We start from the raw sequence: 17,978 nt of genomic DNA on the forward strand, positions 1-17,978 counted from the left end.
TCACCACGACATAAATTTATTAAACCGCCCTACAGATTATAAAACAAACCTATCAATATTTTTGAAATGTAATATGTTTTAAGTATTTATTAAATGTGTTCAGTTGTGTCACAGAATATGTTTGAAAAGCCAACTAATTTGGTTAGAGTATAAGATTAACCTTTGTTCGAATGTCTGTGTAAAATCACTGTGTAGATGAAAGGGCTTGATGCAAAATATTTTCACTCACAGTAAGCCATTTCATGACAAGGCAAAGGTGACCTTATACAGTTGCTGTTACTAAAGATCTTAGCCCTGTCCAACACACTCTCTTTAGAGAGCCTCAGTCATGTGGGAATTTCAAACATGCCCTTAGTTTTCTTTTTAACTTTTATTAGTTACACTTTATTCACTTTATATCCCCCCCATAAACCCCTCCCTCCTCCCCTTCTAATACCACCTTCTCTCCCCCTGGTTTAAGCTCCAGCAACAAAACCAAACTGAAATACAACACCAAGGGAGGAAGACATGTAAAGCATTATATGCAGTCAGTGGAGATTAGGAAGGACCTTGCAAGCAAGATGTTACTGAACAATGCTTTGTCTTAGTTGATGGGAATACACCAAGATGCTCTTAGTTACTTTCAGGTGTTTTCACTTGGTTTTCACAGCAACCTCTCTGCCAACCAGAAAATCACCATCCAGTTTTAACATATGAAATGGCTTTGTTTCTTCGTAATAATCTGTTGTTTTTATTAGTTTGTGTGTTGGTGTCTTGATGCCTCGAAGTTAGTCTGTAAAGTATTTGGACATCAATTATAATAAGGTTGGTTTGCAAATGGCAGTTAATTTTTAGCGGTTAATCCCACTCGTGTGATAGCAGGTAGAGGGGTGACCTATTACCTAGGTTATATTGTCATTCTGTAACATTAGAGAGTATGCCACTTCAGGTATGATAACATGGACCTGACCAATAGGAGAACATATCTATAGGAGAAGAACCATACTGTCCTGAGTCCCAGGAGCCTGTGGTCTGAGCAGGTTCTTTCATTTGTAACATTCAAAGAAAACTGGTCAGATGATATTCCTTTGAGTGAGTAAAAAAATCAAATTTCTCTTACACTGATAATTCCTATTGTCCCTTTAGGGAAAATGAATTCTAATAATACCTCTCCTAGTAGTTGACATGTTCAAGGAACTTACCATCACATATTCTAAAGATGTAAATTTGTAAGGCATGTGAAATGGACCAAATGAGCTCAGGAACATAAAACTTTCTAGACAAGACTAGCTTCCCTGGACAAAATTTGGTAGCAGAAAAGTAAGGAAGAGTAAAAAGGGTGAGTAACACCTTTCTAGAGAGGGGAAAGCACTCTGTTATGTTCCCCAGTGTGGGAGATGGAAATGGGCACATCACAGGAGCTCGCTGGATACCCAGCCTAGTCCACTTGGCAAGCTTTAGAAAAATCGTCTATAACATAATAAGGCAGAAAGTCATAGAGGGAACACCTGATGTCCTTTTCTAGACTCCATGTATACATGTGGACAGGCACAGACACACACATGTACATGTACATACATACAGACACACAACATGTATGTAAGTTAAGTCATCAAAATCAAACAAAACAGAGACTAGTCAGATAAATAAATAAAGAAGATAATATTAAGCAGCTGTTTGGGGTCACATATCCAATATCCTTCATGTCAGATATTTACATTATGATTCATAACAGTAGCAAAATTAGGGTTATGGAATAGCAAATACATAATTTTTGTGGTTAGGGTGAGCACAACATAGGAAACGGTGTTAAAATGTGGAAGCACTGGGGAGGTTGAGAAACACAGCTTATGGAAGGTGGGAGTGTCAACTCATGAGCAGTGTTCCAGGCGATGCAGTAAATGCAAAGGCATATCAAAGTCACAGGGCTTGTTCTGAGTAGTGGGCTGTGCTCCCCACCTATAGAGATTGTTTGTCATTTCCACAGCCAGCTGTACTCACTACCAGTGGGGGCAACAATAGAATGACGAGCAGATGGCAGTGTATTAGTAAGACTGTCATTTGAAAGGAAAGATCTGCATATGGACATGAGCACTCAACCCCTGAAGACTGGAAGTTGTGGTCCTTTCTGAAGCCCGCTCCGACAAAGCACCACAAAGTGAATGGTTTCACACAGCACAGATGTGTCCAGGCCCTGAGGCTACATATCTGAGGTGGAGGTGTCAACAGCTTGCTTCCTTTCGGAAGACCCTGAGGGAGAGGGTGTTCTAAGATCATTGAAACTCCTTGTATGCCTTAAAGGGTATGGTTTATAATCCAGTTTTCCAATATCAACTTCCATCATTCTTTGAATTCTCCTTGTGTGTTTTGACGTCTAGACTTCCTCTTTTTGTCAGGACATCAGTCATTGGATACAAGCATACATCTATCCAGTCTCAACACACCTTCAATTGTATCTATGATAAAATGGGTTCCAAACACTCAGGTGCCAGGGGCCTTTTGCAGAAGTAGTCCGAACCTAAGGGATGCCATGGACATAGACTGTGGCATATGAACTGAAGAGGATGAAATTAAGGGGCTTTTCTGTATGGTCAGTGGCGCTGGGAATTATACATGGATCACTGTTCACAAACTTCTGCTCTTACAAGAAAGGCTGTTATGAGTACAAGAAAATATCTTTTCAGATAAGAAAAAAATAGCCAATCCCAGAGGAGGAAAATAAAGGAAAAGCAAGAAGGCTCCTATGGAAACAAATAAAGGTTTAGAAAACAGGAACATGTTTACTCCTTTGAGAAAGAAAAAGAAGCAGACATGAAAGTTATACGTCAAAAGTATAGATGAGTTTCATGCAATAGGTACTAGAAGAGAGATCCTCAGTGTTGGCTGCAGTACTTAACTGGGCAATCTGTGGGAGACCCTGTAAAGAGTTCGGAACACCATGGATCTTTTTCAAAGGGCCACTGTTTTCAACTCCAAAACTTTGTCTTTTGAACCTTAAAAGCATCCAAAGAATAGGCAAATTGATTTTGACTTTCAATTACAAAGATCCATTGTGACGAAAGGTATTCATTCACCTCGCAAATAAAAATAAAAAAAGCATATAACTGGTCATTTTAAGCAGCTTTTCTTTGTAAATGTAAAGAGATGTCAAAATAGTCTAAGTATTGATCAGACACATAAGCTGGATTGTTTTGTTCTTTCTGTTTAACTGGCATGTGTGTGCATTCAAATATTAAATTGCCTGTGAGAGGAGGTATGTTCGAGGAGTGGCCAGCTCGAGTTCAGTAGCAATTCAGTGTTTCTCGTTCAATAAAAACATATTCAGAACTGCAGAGCACCAGGAGGGCTTTCTACAAAGCAATAGCCACTCTGGCAGATCCTAAGTAAGCTGTGACAGAACCAAGCTGTTTAATAACATCAAGTTGGAGACGCCCTCAAGGGCTGTCCCAGTAAAGTCACATAAAATGATGTCGAAGCGAGTTATTGAATGGTTCTTGGCTATAACAAGGCTCAGTGCTTTACCACCCACAAGGAACGGATGGGCACATTGTGATCATATGACATTTTTAAGTATTTCATTTTATTCTGTGCTTCCCAAGCACAGTATCAATCTATGCTGCCAAGACTTCAGCTCCAGCCCCCGCCTGGCACTGACACCTCCCCCTCAGTGTAGGCAGACAACCACTGAAAGCGAGAACTGCGATCCGCTCACTGGCTTCTCTATTTATACAGGGAGGAATATGTGAACAGGTCAATCAAAGGTATTAGGAAGCTTCATGTGTTCCTTCCCTGTACCTGCATCTTCTATGCTAACATGAGAAAATAAATTCAGAAAGGAGTGAATCCACCTTTCCACATGGAATCCTGAAATCGTACGGCCACATCCGTATTTGTCAGACATTTTTAATTTAGGGGATTAGCAGTTTGAGTTTGGCATATCTTTATCCTTTACGGGAGCCCAGGAAGATCTGTTAATTTTGTCTCACTTTGTGATTTGATTGTGTAGAGTTTTCTATATTAGCTGTGTATATAGCTACGTGTAAAGATAGGGATGTTTAGTTTTTGTTTTAGTGACCAAAGTTCCCACAGGAGGTGGTATAATGGTGAACACTACCGGATCTTCTCATTGAGTTGACTTTGTGGTTGGCTAATTGCATGGTCCAGAGTTACCCTTTTCATAAAGGCTTCTTTTGAAACTGGTGACCAATGAGAACTTTTATTTATTAACAACACTGAGTTTTGGTGTTGCTGACTCAAATATTTATAATTATATTGCACTGCCTTGGTAGATGTAGTTCATCACACCACAAACACATTTTCCTGGGGATCTTGCTTCTGTGTCAAGTTCAAGAAAGCTGGGTTTTACTGTTGCTGTCATTCAGTATGTCTGGAATCTGGAGGGAGAGCTGGTGTCAAAGGTGGACTCTCTTTTATAAATTCTCCTTCAACCTCAGATGAAGCTGAAATGCTGCCCCATTCACTGGTCCTTTTCCAGACCCTTTAAGATGTCACACTCTCCCAGCCACCATCATACACAGCCTATCAAAAGTATTTTAGGTGTCTGATTTTTCTCAGCAGCTTAAGGGGCTCACTGGAAGCAGAAAATTGTATTTATCCAGGGTCTATTATACGTCAATCTCTGCAGGATATAGAAGGAGCCACTCTTTTATTTTTGATGAGAAAATTGAGAAAGGAATTTCTACTGCTGTTAGATAAACAAGTCGGGGTGAGATGGTACCTCTGCCGCTGCCCTCTCCCTGCTCTGTAACTGTCATCAATTCTGGGCTGACAGAGGGTAGAAAGGTGACATAAGTTCTCTGAATCCAGAGGCGTGCCTCACATACTCATTGGTTCCACTGGCTGCTCAGTTTTCTGCCCCTCACTAACTCAAAGCCACCAATCTTATCTTCAGAGGTAAGAAATTTTTTTCAGAGATTTCTGCCTCTTCCTCCTTTTACAATCATGTGTTCTTTCTCTCACTTTGAATATATTTATGTTGAACCTTCCGTATCCATTTTTTTTCTGTTTACACAATATAAAACAAAAATCCTCGACATTGTAGAGCTTGAATTTTTCACCAAGAAGAAAAAGCACAAAACATATATGATTGTGTGTACCTGTAATTCCAGCTGATTGGGAGGCTGTGGTAGAAAGATTACGTGAGACCAAGAATCCAAGGGCCAGCCTTGGCTATAGACAGAGCCTTTCTCAAAACTGGAAAGCCACGTGGGAGATGTATTACAAGGTAATAAATGCTAAGAAAAAAAAAAAGTAGAGAGCATGGTGATAGGCTAGAAATATTCACTTCTTCCTGTTACCATTATAAAAGAATAATACCAGACAAAAGCATCTTAAGGAAGAAAGGCTTATCCACCTCAAATTCCAACTCCTAGTCTATCATTGCAGGGAAATCAAGGTGGCAGAAACTCTAAGCATCTGGTTATATTATATCCATATTCAAGAACAGAGAGCAATGAATTAATGCTATGTTCAGCTCACTTTCTCCCATCATATAGAATCCAGGCCCCAATCCCAAGTAATAGTACTGTCCACCTTTAGATTGGGTCGTCCTACATCAATTAACATAATCAAGGCCATGCCCCATAGGCACAGACAAAGGCAAAATTGATCTAGACAGTTTCCCACTGAAACTTTTTCTAGGTGATTCTAGATTGTATCAACTTGACAATTAAATCTAATCATCACAATGGAGGATACAGTTAAGGACTTTGTTTAATAGAAAGATCAGATTTGGGTTTATAGACAAATTGGTATTTGAATAAGGCCTTAAGGTATCTAGATATTTTCTTTCTATTGTAGCCAAGAAAATATAAGAGGATGACCTTCTTGGGGACAAAAGACAGAAACTGGCTGTATAATTTATACTATAGATGGGCTTGTAATATTCATGAATATACATGAATGCTTGTAATCCTAGCACTTGGGAGGTAGAGAGTTGAAGGATCAGGAACTCAACACCAGCTTTGGCTTCATAAAAAGCTTGAGCCTGTCTTGTGCTACATACCACCCTTTAGCAAACCAAGAAAATCATAGAATGTATCTAGAAGATGTTGGTTGAATGAATGAACAAATGTGTAGATGGATGAATAAATGAATGAATAAAAATGCATCTACAACATAGATCGATACTTCTACCTAGAAGTAAACTTGTTTTATCTATCTAGACATGTTTCTTATTATGTACATGTTAAACTGACTATATGGAATATGACTAGGCATGATATTCATATTTGTCATTTTGGTACCTTAGAAGGCTGAGGCAGGAAAATCATGAGTTCAAGACCAGCCTGAACAACACAGTGAAATCATGTCCAAAGAAATCATAAAAAGAATAATACCTGAAAATACTTCATGTATTCAGTGTGTGTTTGTTTAAAATGTATTTGATCTCAATGAAATAAGAGAAATGTTTAGTTGTGTGCCATCAGACACATTCTCTGGGTCTCTTTCGGTATGTGTACTAAAAACACCTGAGTTCACTTTGACTAGAGTCACAAGATAAAAAGAAGTACATAAACTTAATTTCAAAAGAGCAGAGGAGGAAGAGAAGAGAAGAGAAGAGAAGAGAAGAGAAGAGAAGAGAAGAGAAGAGAAGAGAAGAGAAGAGAAGAGAAGAGAAGAGAAGAGAAGAGAAGAGAAGAGAAGAGAAGAGAAGAGAAGAGAAGAGAGAGAAGAGAAGGGGAGGGAGAGGGGGAGGAAGGAGAAGGAGAAGAAGAAGAAGAAGAAGAAGAAGAAGAAGAAGAAGAAGAAGAAGAAGAAGAAGAAGAAGAAGAAAAGAGCCTTAAGCTGTTGTATTTATATCCACAGTATTTAGTGATTTCAAGGCCTTAGTACAGTCTTCAACTTCAAATGTCAACTTCTAGTTATTTTCTTTGTGGGACTTAATCTCCTTTATGGTGGCAATGTGTTCCATAACTCTCTGGAACCAAGATTGTCTTTGGTATTTAGATATGTCTTTAACCTTTTTCTTTTCTGCATTTGGAATGACCTCCATTGTGCTACAAATACAGAAAACTGCATGTGACAATGAAAGTATTGAAAATAGACTTTTAAGATGCACTTATGTTCAGTTAGCCAGTAAAATTACAGTTTTGAGAAATATCAGCTAGTGTGTATTTTAAAGTTCATAGGAAAAGCCAGTTTATGGACAGATCATTTATTCTTAGGTCATTGATTACAAAACACATTCTTTAAGTCCTAGGAGACAAATGTGTTCATGGTTCTATGAGTTGGCAAAACATCAGTAAAGAATAATTACTCACTTCAGTAAAAAAAAAAAAAAAAAAAAAAGATAACACTTTCTTTAATTACTCTATCAATTTGAATCCATTTTCACAACTATTATAGTTTGTTCAACAAAACTATTGCATTTTCAATATAATTACAGGGAATAACTTTGTAATTTACCAAATAATTATCTCACCATTTTTTAAAGACATATATTAAATTTACACTATATTTATAATCAAAAGCATAAAGAAATCAAGTTAATGTTTATAAAAGCATTTTTATTATTATATAAAGTGCCAAAATATGTTATGACAACTTTATCAGTTATTCAGTATGGTTTTTTTTAAGCCAAGAAAGTAACAAAAGTCTGTGTTTATTTCCACTGGACTTCAATTATTCTCTTTCTGTAATATTTAGTAACTAGTGTATTAATTATATTTTATATATACTATAAGCATTTTGCTGAATATATAGTCAATAATATTCATAAAGAGTCTATCAATCATTACTTTATAATAATTTATAGTCAGCAGATAATTTGCTCTTGCAGTATCTTTCCACAGTTAAATAAAAATAAACATTTCAGTTCTGTTGGTCTCTTTTTGGAGCTCCTGTCCCCTCTAGGTCTTTGTATCTCCCCCTTTTTCATAAGATTCCCTGAACTCTACCAAAAGTTTGGCTATGAGTCTCAGCCTCTGTTTCAATATCCCTTGAGTCTTTCAGAGGCCCTCTGTGGTAGGCTCCTGTCCTGATCCCTGTTGTCTCCAGCTTCCGATGTTTATCTCCTTTGTTCTTCTGGATGAGGATTGAGCATCGTCCCTAGAGTCTTCCTTGTTGTTTAGCTTCTTCAGGACCATAGATTTTAGTATGTTTATCCTATATTATAAGGCTAAAAACCACCTATGAGTGAGGATATACCATGTGTAAGACAATGTGTGTCTTACTCTTCCTAGGATACCTCACTCAAGATAATCTTTTCTAGTTCCCACCATTTGCCTGCAAACTTCATGATTTCCATGGGGACCCTTCAGAGACTAATACCCCAAACAAGATACCCCACCCAAGGACAATGCATGAAGAGGACCTAAAACTCAAACTCAGATGTAGCCCACAGACTCAGTATCCAAATGGGGTCCCTAGTAATGTGAAGAGGGACTGTCTCTGACCTGAATTCAATGACAGGCTCTCTGATCACTTCCCCCTGGGAGGGCGGGTGACCTTGCCAGACCACAGAGGAAGACAATGCAACCAGTCCTGAGGAGACCTGATAGGATAAGGTCAAATAGAAGGGGAGGAGGACCTCCCCTATCAATGGACTAGGGAAGGGGCACAGGGAGAGAAGAGAGAAGGAGAGTGGGGTTGGGAGGAGATGAGGGAGGGGGCCACAGCCAGGATACAAATTGAATAAATGGTAATAAATGATAATAATAAAATATATTAACATAAAAAATAAATAAACGTTTCATAAACCAGGGTAAAATTCATTGCTTACAATACAAGAGTCCATGTTTTAAATGATGTTATAGTCTCCCATTCATTATAAAAGTTAAAGTGAAGGTGTCTTATTTATTTATTCTTGATACTTTCAACACAAAAAAAACAACTTTCAACCTAGGGCAATGGAAATTCCCAGGAATCTGTGAAGGTGACCCTAGCTAATACACCTAGCAATGGGAGGTTTGGAGGCTGAAATGGCCGTCTACTATAACCAGGCAAGGCTTCCAATGGATGGAATGGGATATCAAACCAGCCACTATACCTTCAACCTATAATTTGTCCTGCCTGCAAGATATACAGGGTTAAAGATAGAGCAGAATTAAGGGAATGGCCAACTGATGGCTGGTCCAGCTTGAGACCTATGCCATGAGAAGGAGCCCATCCCTGACACTGTTAATGATACTCTGCTATACCTGCAGACGGAAGCCTAGCATAACTGTCATCAGAGAGGCTTCACCCAGCAACTGATGCAAACAGCTGCAGAGATTCATAGGCAAACATTAGGTAGAGCTTAGGGAATCCTGAAGAAGGGAAGGAAGAATTGTAGGAGCTGGGGGGTGGGGGTGTGTCAAGGACACCACAAGAAAACCTATAGAATCAACTAACCTGGGTGCATAGGGGCTCACAGAGTCTAAACCACCAACCAGGGAGCAGCATGGGATGGACCTAGGACCTCACATATGTAACAGTTGTGTAGCTTTTATAGGACTCCCAACAGCAGGAGCAGAGGCTGTCTCTAACTCTGTTACCTGCCACTGGACTCCTTTCCCCTAGCTGGGCTACCTTGTCAGGCCTCAATGGGAGAGGATGCGCTTTAGTCCTACTGGGACTTGAGGTGCCAAGAGCAGGTTGGTACCCCTTGGGGGCTTCCCCTTTTCTGAAGGGAAATGAAGGAGGAGTTGATTGGGGGTGGGGAGATTGGGGAAAAGGACTGGGAGGAGAAAAAAAGGAGAAACTGAATTTGGGATGTGAAGTAAATAAATATATTAATTTTTGTTCATAAGGCTGTACATAGAGATGATTCACATTTTTTTGTCAGTGGCTTCACTATCAGTTAGTTAATAACACTAGGTACCAGGAAATATGAAAATATGACAACATGGCCAGAGGAAAAATGTAAAAAGAGCATCTCCTGTCATTTTTCCTCCATTGGCTTTCTAAAATGGTTGCATAAACTTTCTCGGCTCATCTCACAGTCTGGATGAGACCTTAACTGTATTTTTCATCCTTTAATGTCAAGAGTATCCAGATACACCCACCAAATGATTGTGGTTCTTCTCTCTGTTCTAGAGTAGCAGTGATCATGAAAATGAGCCCTGGGCTCTGCATAAGAAAGGAATGCACTTGTGTTTCTCCCGGCTCAACATAACTATCTCTCCTATCAAAGGGGATAGGTGGTGGTTCATGCTGCAGTCAAATATGAATGACAACAACCTGGGGACACAGATTTAGGTTACCCCAAATTCCATTTTCCAACATAAAAAAATAGTTTTATGAAGTTTATTATATTAACAGAACAAAGAAAATCATAAATCAAGACAGTCTTCCAGTCGGTTGGTGGAAGCATGTACTTCTTATGCTAGTGTAATAATCAGTATGAAGATGAACCCTGGGCTCTGTACAATCAAGGACCATACCTGTGTTTTCCCTTACTCAACATAAAAATACAGTTCTCCCCTCAAAGGGGATAAGAGCTCTGTGCTTTGCTGTACCTGGGTTCGGACCAGTTACTCATCATGAGCTCACTAGTGCTTAGGGGCCCCGTCCTCAAATGAACAAAACTGAAATTCACACAGGATTGCCAAAAAGACCTTTGCTTCTTTAGCAAAAACCAATAAGCTCTTCAAATATTTAGAAAGGAAAGTTGATTAAGGTAGAATCCTTGCTGCCGTTTACAAGGGAAAAAGCGTACTAATTAAATTTTTTTTTCGGTTGTTGATACATAGCTAATTGCATTTGTTTTTCATTTTCCGTTTCGCTTCCCTAGGTTTAGGCTTCAGTATTGCTGGAGGGGTGGGGAACCAGCACATTCCTGGAGACAACAGCATTTATGTAACAAAAATTATAGATGGTGGAGCTGCACAGAAAGATGGAAGGCTGCAAGTAGGAGACAGACTACTAATGGTGAGTGTGACCCAAGCAAAATTGTGCACAAATTTACATGCTTCTTTGTCTCACTGCATGAGTGTCCGAGCTTGGAAAGATGTAACAAAATACCCTACACTAGAGGGTTTAAACAGCAGACACTTATTTTCTCAGAATTCTAAAGAGTCTTATTTCATTCCTCTGGGTTTACAGATAACCACCACCTGATTACATCTCACGGCCCTTGCAATGTGCTCTTGCTGACAGAGTTTGATTTTTGATTTTTTTCTTCTTGGCTAGCAATCTTCTCAGATTTGGGTCTTGCCTTTAACTCATTTAACTTTCATTACATACCTGTGCAGCCACGGAGATTAGCAAGCACCTGGACTGTAGAAAGGAAAAAATGAGCTTCATAGAATGAATGGGGAAGCCCTAGTGTTGGGAAAACATGCTTTGGCATTTGTCCAGCATCTGAAAGAAAGGGAGATATAAAGATGGAAAAGAAAAAGCAAGGAGACTTAGCAGTGCAGCATGGTGAAGTCTCCATGAGCTGCTATGCCCTGGGACAGGCTTTTGGGAAGGAGAAATATAGCTTCTTATTAAGGAGATAATTACTCTTCCCATTTACTTAGCATGTTCCCAAATGAATCTGTTTTCATGAGCAATGATCTCCTGAGCAGGTGATTGACAGACACAGCAGGATTACTGCTTAAGACAGGAGACAATACGTGAAGTTTGACTCTTAGGAGTATATCAGAATGTCAGTTCTCTACCCAAAGGCCGGACGTCTTGACCAAGAGAAAATATCCTTTCTTTAATGGGCCTCAGCAAAGCCCTGAAACCTCCAACTTTTCACATGAAAATGTATATCTTCAGGGAGTGATTGGGATGCTCTCTTCTTCTGCCTAGAGTTACCAGGGAAACCCAGAGATGGAGTAAAAAGGCTTACTACGAAGGAAGAGTTTATCCAAAGTTACAAGGGCTCCAAGATCTGATCATGCCTGTCTAGCTACATAAGATGAATTATATCCCCAAGGAACCATTATCTCCTATTTCTTTATGAAAAGTTTTAGAGGAAGAGTGGGCTTTACAATTCAACAGAAAGATCATTTCATGATATATGGAAGTCTAGGAGATTAAGCATCAAAGTTTTCTATTAGCTATTCTTACTTCTCTAGGCCCTGGAGAGTTTCTGTTTCATCCCCATGGCCCAACTCACGTTTGTGAATAGCCTTTGTGCTGAACTCATCTCTCTATGTGGTATATATTAAGTTTCATAAACATCTCATACTTCTTTATAGGGTAACATGTATTTCCCATGACAGAACAATTTCCAATAAGCAAAAGAAAACAGGTCTAGCGACGCTTACTAATTTATCCATGATCCTAACGTTAAAGATGAAGAGAAGTGGCTTTCCAGTTGATTCAATCTGGCTGTCCGTGCATGTCTATCACCTCAAGTGACACGGTTTCCTGTGCATAGGTTGGCATTCATTTTGTTGAATCTGTCCATCAATTCTGTCTCTCCTTCTTTTGCTTATGATTTGGTTAGTAGTTTAACAAGTATCTCATCCACCTGCCATTTCCCAAATGGTAGCTGCTCTTTTTTAATTTTTAATATTTTTATTATTATTATTATTATTTTGTTCATTTCTTTTGCTATATTTAGTTCAATCCTAGGTCTCTGGTTCCTAGCCCTGCAGGTAGTGCCAAGCATCAGCTCCCTCACGGCATGGCTCTCAAGCTAGACCAGTCATTGGTTGGCCATTCCCACGAGCTCTGCACCACCTTTACCCCAGCACATATTGCAGGCAGGACAAATTGTAGTTGAAGGTTTTGCAGCTGGGTTGGTGGCCGAATCCCTCTACTGGAAGCCTCACCTGGTTATGGAAGATCATCGCTTCAGGCTCTGTGGGGTAGCTACTCTTTAGGAAGGACATCTACTATGAGAAAATATCCTATCAAATTGCACAGTCCAAAGAGAGAGAGAGAGAGAGAGAAAGAGAGAGAGAGAGAACACACCAATAAGACTTTCAGTCAATCTTGTTACCCAGAGTTTCCAAATTCTTTACCAACAAAAGTCATCACTATCTTTATTATCAAAAAGCTGTGAAACTGTTGTTTCTTTGTATGCTTTCGATATAAAAACTGATCTTTGTGATATTGCATTTTCAAACTAGAAAAAATTATTTTAGGTACTTAAGATATTAATAACTAGGTTGTTTCCAGATTCTGGCTATTACAAATAAAGCTGCTATGAACATAGTTGAGCAAGTGTCCTAGATGCCCCTCAACGGAGGAATGGATACAGGAATTGTTGTACAGCTACACAATGGAATACTACTCAGCTATTAAAAACAAAGAAATCATGAAATTTTCAGGCAAATGGATGGAACTAGAAAAGATCATCCTGAGTGAGGTAACCCAGAAAGAGAAAAACAGGCATGGCATACATTCACTAATAAGTGTATATTAGCCGTATAATATAGGACAACCATCTATAGACCTAAAGAAGCTAAACACTAAGGAAGACCTTTGGGAGGATGCTTAAATCTCATTCAGAATGGCAAACAGGATAAACACCAGAAGTGGTGGAAAAGAGGAAACAGGATGGGAGCCTACTATAGAGATGCTCTAAAAGAATTCACCCAACAGGAGAACAAAGAAGATTCTGACTTTGGGCCAAACTTTGGGCAGAGTGCAGGGAGTCTTATGGAGGAAGAAAGGAGTGGTATTGGAGGGATATGGAGGGGGCAGGAGCCTTACAAGGAGACCAACAAAACTACAAGATCTAAGCCCAGGAGGTCCTGCAGAGACTGATATAGCAACGGAGGTCCATGTATGGAGAGGACCTAGACCCCCTGCTCAGATGTGGCTAGTTGGCAGCTCAGTCTCCATGTGAATCTCTGAGTGAGGGGAGCAGGGGTTGCCTCTATCATGAACTCAGTTGACTGAGTGGGACTGGGGGAGTTGAGGGAGGGGACTTCAATCTAGATATATAATGAATAAATTGTGAAGAAAAAAAAAGAAAAAACAAAAAAGATATGAATAACTTTTGTCTATCATGTTGACATGATAATAAAGTATGAAACCATCTTCAACATGCTGCTACATTGAAAATAAAGAGGAAACTTTCATTTTCAAGTATGGCTGCCTTAGGACAGGTGTCGTCTTTGACATACTGAGAATTTAGATGTAGCTTTCCCAGAATTCTTTCACCTGATGCTATTGTGAAGTCATCCTAGTTCTGTCTGCTGATTTCTTGAAGCTGGGCCTAAATCTGTAGACACATTTTCATATTCTAAGAAAAAAAGATGCCTACATCCATATAATTCTACTAATGAATTTTTCCGATGCTATGGTATTTTTCCACGATAATTTTTATATTCATTGTAAAGATGATAATTTCAAAAAATCACTGTTCTAGTAATGTGTTAAGGAATGAATTTTTTTAAATGAACCTTCAACAATAATAGTTCTCTTCTATCCTAAATAAGGAAAACCATAATTAGTACTTCCAAGGCAACTGGCAAGTGCAATCTGGGAATGAAAGAAAATGGTTCCCCTTAAAATATTCTAAAAGAAAAAAAAAACTGACCCTGAGATTAAAATAAATAAACAAACAAACAAACAAATAAAGACAATGAGTGAAGCTACCCTGAACACCAATTATCTTACTTCAGCCCCCAAGCTCTCTGTCACTGCTCTCCTGCTACTCCATTTAACCCCAATTTCATAGTGTCTATTTTTCATGCTCTTTCTCTCTTCTCCCCCAAAGGAAGTGCACATGATTTAGACTCTGTGACTTACCAGCTGCAGCACACTGCGTATTTTTCTCCAAATAATCCATTCTTTCTGAAGCTGTTTACCCCACTTCCTTCATTTGGTCCTTAGGAAAATGTCCCCAGAGTGTGATTCACTCAGAGTGCTTTAAGTACACTGGGCCCAAAATGAAACTCTGCATTGAGCTATGACTTAACAGAAGAGCTTGCTTAAGCAAAATCCTGAGAGTGGCAACAAACAAAAATTACTTTATATTAAACTATTAATTTTATTAGGCTTTTGTGGCTGTATACCCACAATTCTAGAAATCTCTAATCACCCTCCACCAAGCGAGACAACAGCTTTGAAAAAGCAGACATAGTCTTAATAATACCCCCTTTGGCTCATGTTGGGCATCTCCTGATTCATACCATATAGAGTATACATTTCCTTGCAAGGAAGTTCTTATGTTTTAGAATTTAAATCTGAAATGTCATCTCTATCTGGAACCTCCGAATATCACAGAAATCAGCTGTGTGAGGTGGCATTTCACTACTGATGAGACCCTTCTAAGAGTGGAAAGTATAATACTTCCCAACAGATACCTACTGGATTCTAACCACCATTACATATTTTTTCTCATGATGGTTAAAAATTATTTTCTATAATTTTCGCCCTTTGTTCATATTCCTGCCCCTTAGAAATGGCAATGACTACTTCCATATATACATATATATGGAAATATATAGAGACATATAGGTATAAGTTTGTATTGTGTTGCAGTACAGCATCATCCCTGCCTATCTTTTAAGATGTTTGACACATTCTCTCTCATTTCTGAAGTACGTTATTACTCATGCATTTATTTGTTATAAATAAATTTCACTTAAAACATCTTTGGGTTCCTTAATATCTTATTCTTCACTTTTAAAGACGTAGGCAACTTTATACAACCTGAGCTTTGCACAAATTAGGCTGTAAGGAAGAACTATGCTGTCCCCTTTGCCATAAGCTTCCAGTGTCTGAAATGAGGTTGTATGGTGAGCTAGTCTTATGTTGCCTGGACACCCAAATATTTGGTGTATATTGTGTTTCTTTATGTAATATTTTAATATCTTTTGCTTCATGGCACTAAGTAACTACCAGAGACAGAAAATGTTCGTGAGTTATCCTGGTAACTTAATGTTGAAGTCTAAGCAAATAGATTATTACTTGGTCTTGAATTTCTTGAAACAGATGGTCAAAAGTTGGCAACACTGAAGTTTCTTTTTTTTTTCAATCTTTCATGTATTTCCACACAGCGTTTCTTCTTAAACCTTAGCAAGATGCTCCTCAGAGCCAAATAAATTACAAAAGTGTAATCTTTTTACCTTTTCTTCATAATACCAGAGACTTTAAATCTGGTATCATTTGTCATTTTTGGAGCAGTAACATTAGTTGTTGGTTGTCAAGCCCTTGTCATGTTATAATTTAAGGTTTAAAATCTTACACTTTCCCCCCTATAACCTCTGTTTGACATTTAAAGAAAAAATGTCAGTGAGAGAATTTATACACTTCTGCAGAAAATGAATTCATCTCTCTTTTCCTTAAAAGGGAAGTAGTAAAAGGAGAAAGGAATGACAAAGGCATTGAAACCAAGTGGAAAAACACTGGAACCGGCCTTTGAAGAACTATGTATTAGTCATAGTCAGACCCACTAATTCTTCCAAGTCACTTTAGGCAAGCCTGGTGCACCCGTATTCATTTGTTTTGATCTCTACAGCATAGTACCATTGCCCTGGATTAGCATTTCTCGGTATGTTTTTAAATATTACTCATGTCCCCGTGTTATTTTATTTTATTTTTTCAATAGTATTTCTTTTTTTATTTTTTATTAATTACAGTTTGTTCACTTTGTATCCCCCCTGTAGCTCCCTTCCCCCCTCCCCTCCCAATCTCACCCTCTTCCCCCTTCTTCACCCATGTCCCTCTCCAAGTCCACTGATAGGGGAGGTCCTCCTCTCCTTCCTTCTGATCCTAGTCTATCAGGTCTCATCAGGAGTGGCTGCACTGTCTTCCTCTGTGGCCTAGTAAGGCTTCTCCCCACTCAGGGGTAGGTGATCAGAGAGCAGGACAATCAGTTCATGTCAGAGACAGTCCTTGTTTCCATTACTATGAAACCCACTTGTACACTGAGCTGCTACATCTGTGCAAGGGTTCTAGGTTATCTCCATGAATGATCCTTGGGTGGAGTATCAGTCTCAGAAAAGACCCCTGTGCCCAGATTTTTTTGTTTTGTTGCTCTACTTGTGAGCTCCTGTCCTCTCCAGGTCTTTCTATCTCCCCCTTCTTTCATAAGATTCCCTGAACTCTGCCCTAAATCTGGCTATAAGTTGCAGCATCTGCTTTGATAGTCTGCAGGGCAGAGCCTTTCAGAGGCCCTTTGTGGTAGGTTCCTGTCTTGTTCCCTGTTTTCTTCCTCTTGTGATTTCCATCCTCTTTGCCTTTCTGAATAGGGATTGAGCAACTTAGCCAGAGTCCTCCCTCTCAATTAATTTCTTTAGGTATACAGATTTTAGTATGATTATCCTATATTATATATCTAATATCCACTTATGAGTGAGTATACCTCTGTGTCTTTCTGCTTCTGGGATACCTCACTTAGGATGATCTTTTTCAGTTCCCTATGTTATTTTAAAGGACTCTAAAATCATAAAAGGTTGGGAAATTCTGAAACTTGTATGTAACCCTATTGAGACTCCTCAGTGAACATAAATAAAATTCATATTAAAACAGAATAAATGAACATATAAAATTATATTATGAACATATATCAACTTACAAAAAAGCATATTAAAGATCTGTGAAGTACTCTACTCAAGAAATGTTTTTTTATACTGACTGTAATTTTCAACCTTATTAATCATGGAATACTTTTGTTAAAATGATACTTATAAAACACAACTAGAATTCAGTGGAGCATGCTCTGAGATGTGTAAAAGGGTCTTAGTTTTATTCCTAAGCTAAGGATGTGAGAAAAACATCAAATGGGTTTGGAGAACAGAAAAACAAAAAACAAAAAACAAAAAACTGCTGTTTTCTGAATGAATCTTGAGGATTTAAATTGGTTAACTTTTGCTAGCTTTATAAAACTGCCTGGTTTTCTGTAACCATCAGTAACAATTGGTATTGTGTTGAAGATAATGCAAATATGTGGAAATTTTCTGAATGAGGAACAGGGCATCCACTGATGGTGGAAACCCACCTTAGATAAACACTGTGAGCTGCAGTGTCATCCTTCCTCCAGGACAGACTTCCACAATTCAAACTGTGCAAGGAGAAACTCCTGTACTCCTCACACCTGCCCTTACAAGGCCCTTACCGCACTATTCTCAGTTGGAGTTCCGAGAATTAACTCTTGAATT

At 38.7% G+C, this 17,978-nt stretch overlaps 1 protein-coding gene across 27 annotated transcripts in view; it reads left to right on the forward strand.

The window, feature by feature from the left end:
* Dlg2 (discs large MAGUK scaffold protein 2) overlaps positions 1 to 17,978 on the forward strand; it is a 1,917,798-nt gene that overhangs the window by 1,450,319 nt on the left and 449,501 nt on the right. For all 27 annotated transcript variants that reach the window (XM_060367555.1, XM_060367549.1, XM_060367550.1 and 24 more), the window contains one exon: positions 10,715 to 10,851. In XM_060367555.1, the coding sequence (XP_060223538.1) occupies positions 10,715 to 10,851 (137 nt within the window). The remainder of the gene's footprint in view (positions 1 to 10,714; positions 10,852 to 17,978) is intronic.

This window comes from Meriones unguiculatus, chromosome 14 (genome assembly GCF_030254825.1).
Source record: "Meriones unguiculatus strain TT.TT164.6M chromosome 14, Bangor_MerUng_6.1, whole genome shotgun sequence".
NCBI classification, from domain to species: Eukaryota; Metazoa; Chordata; class Mammalia; order Rodentia; family Muridae; genus Meriones; species Meriones unguiculatus.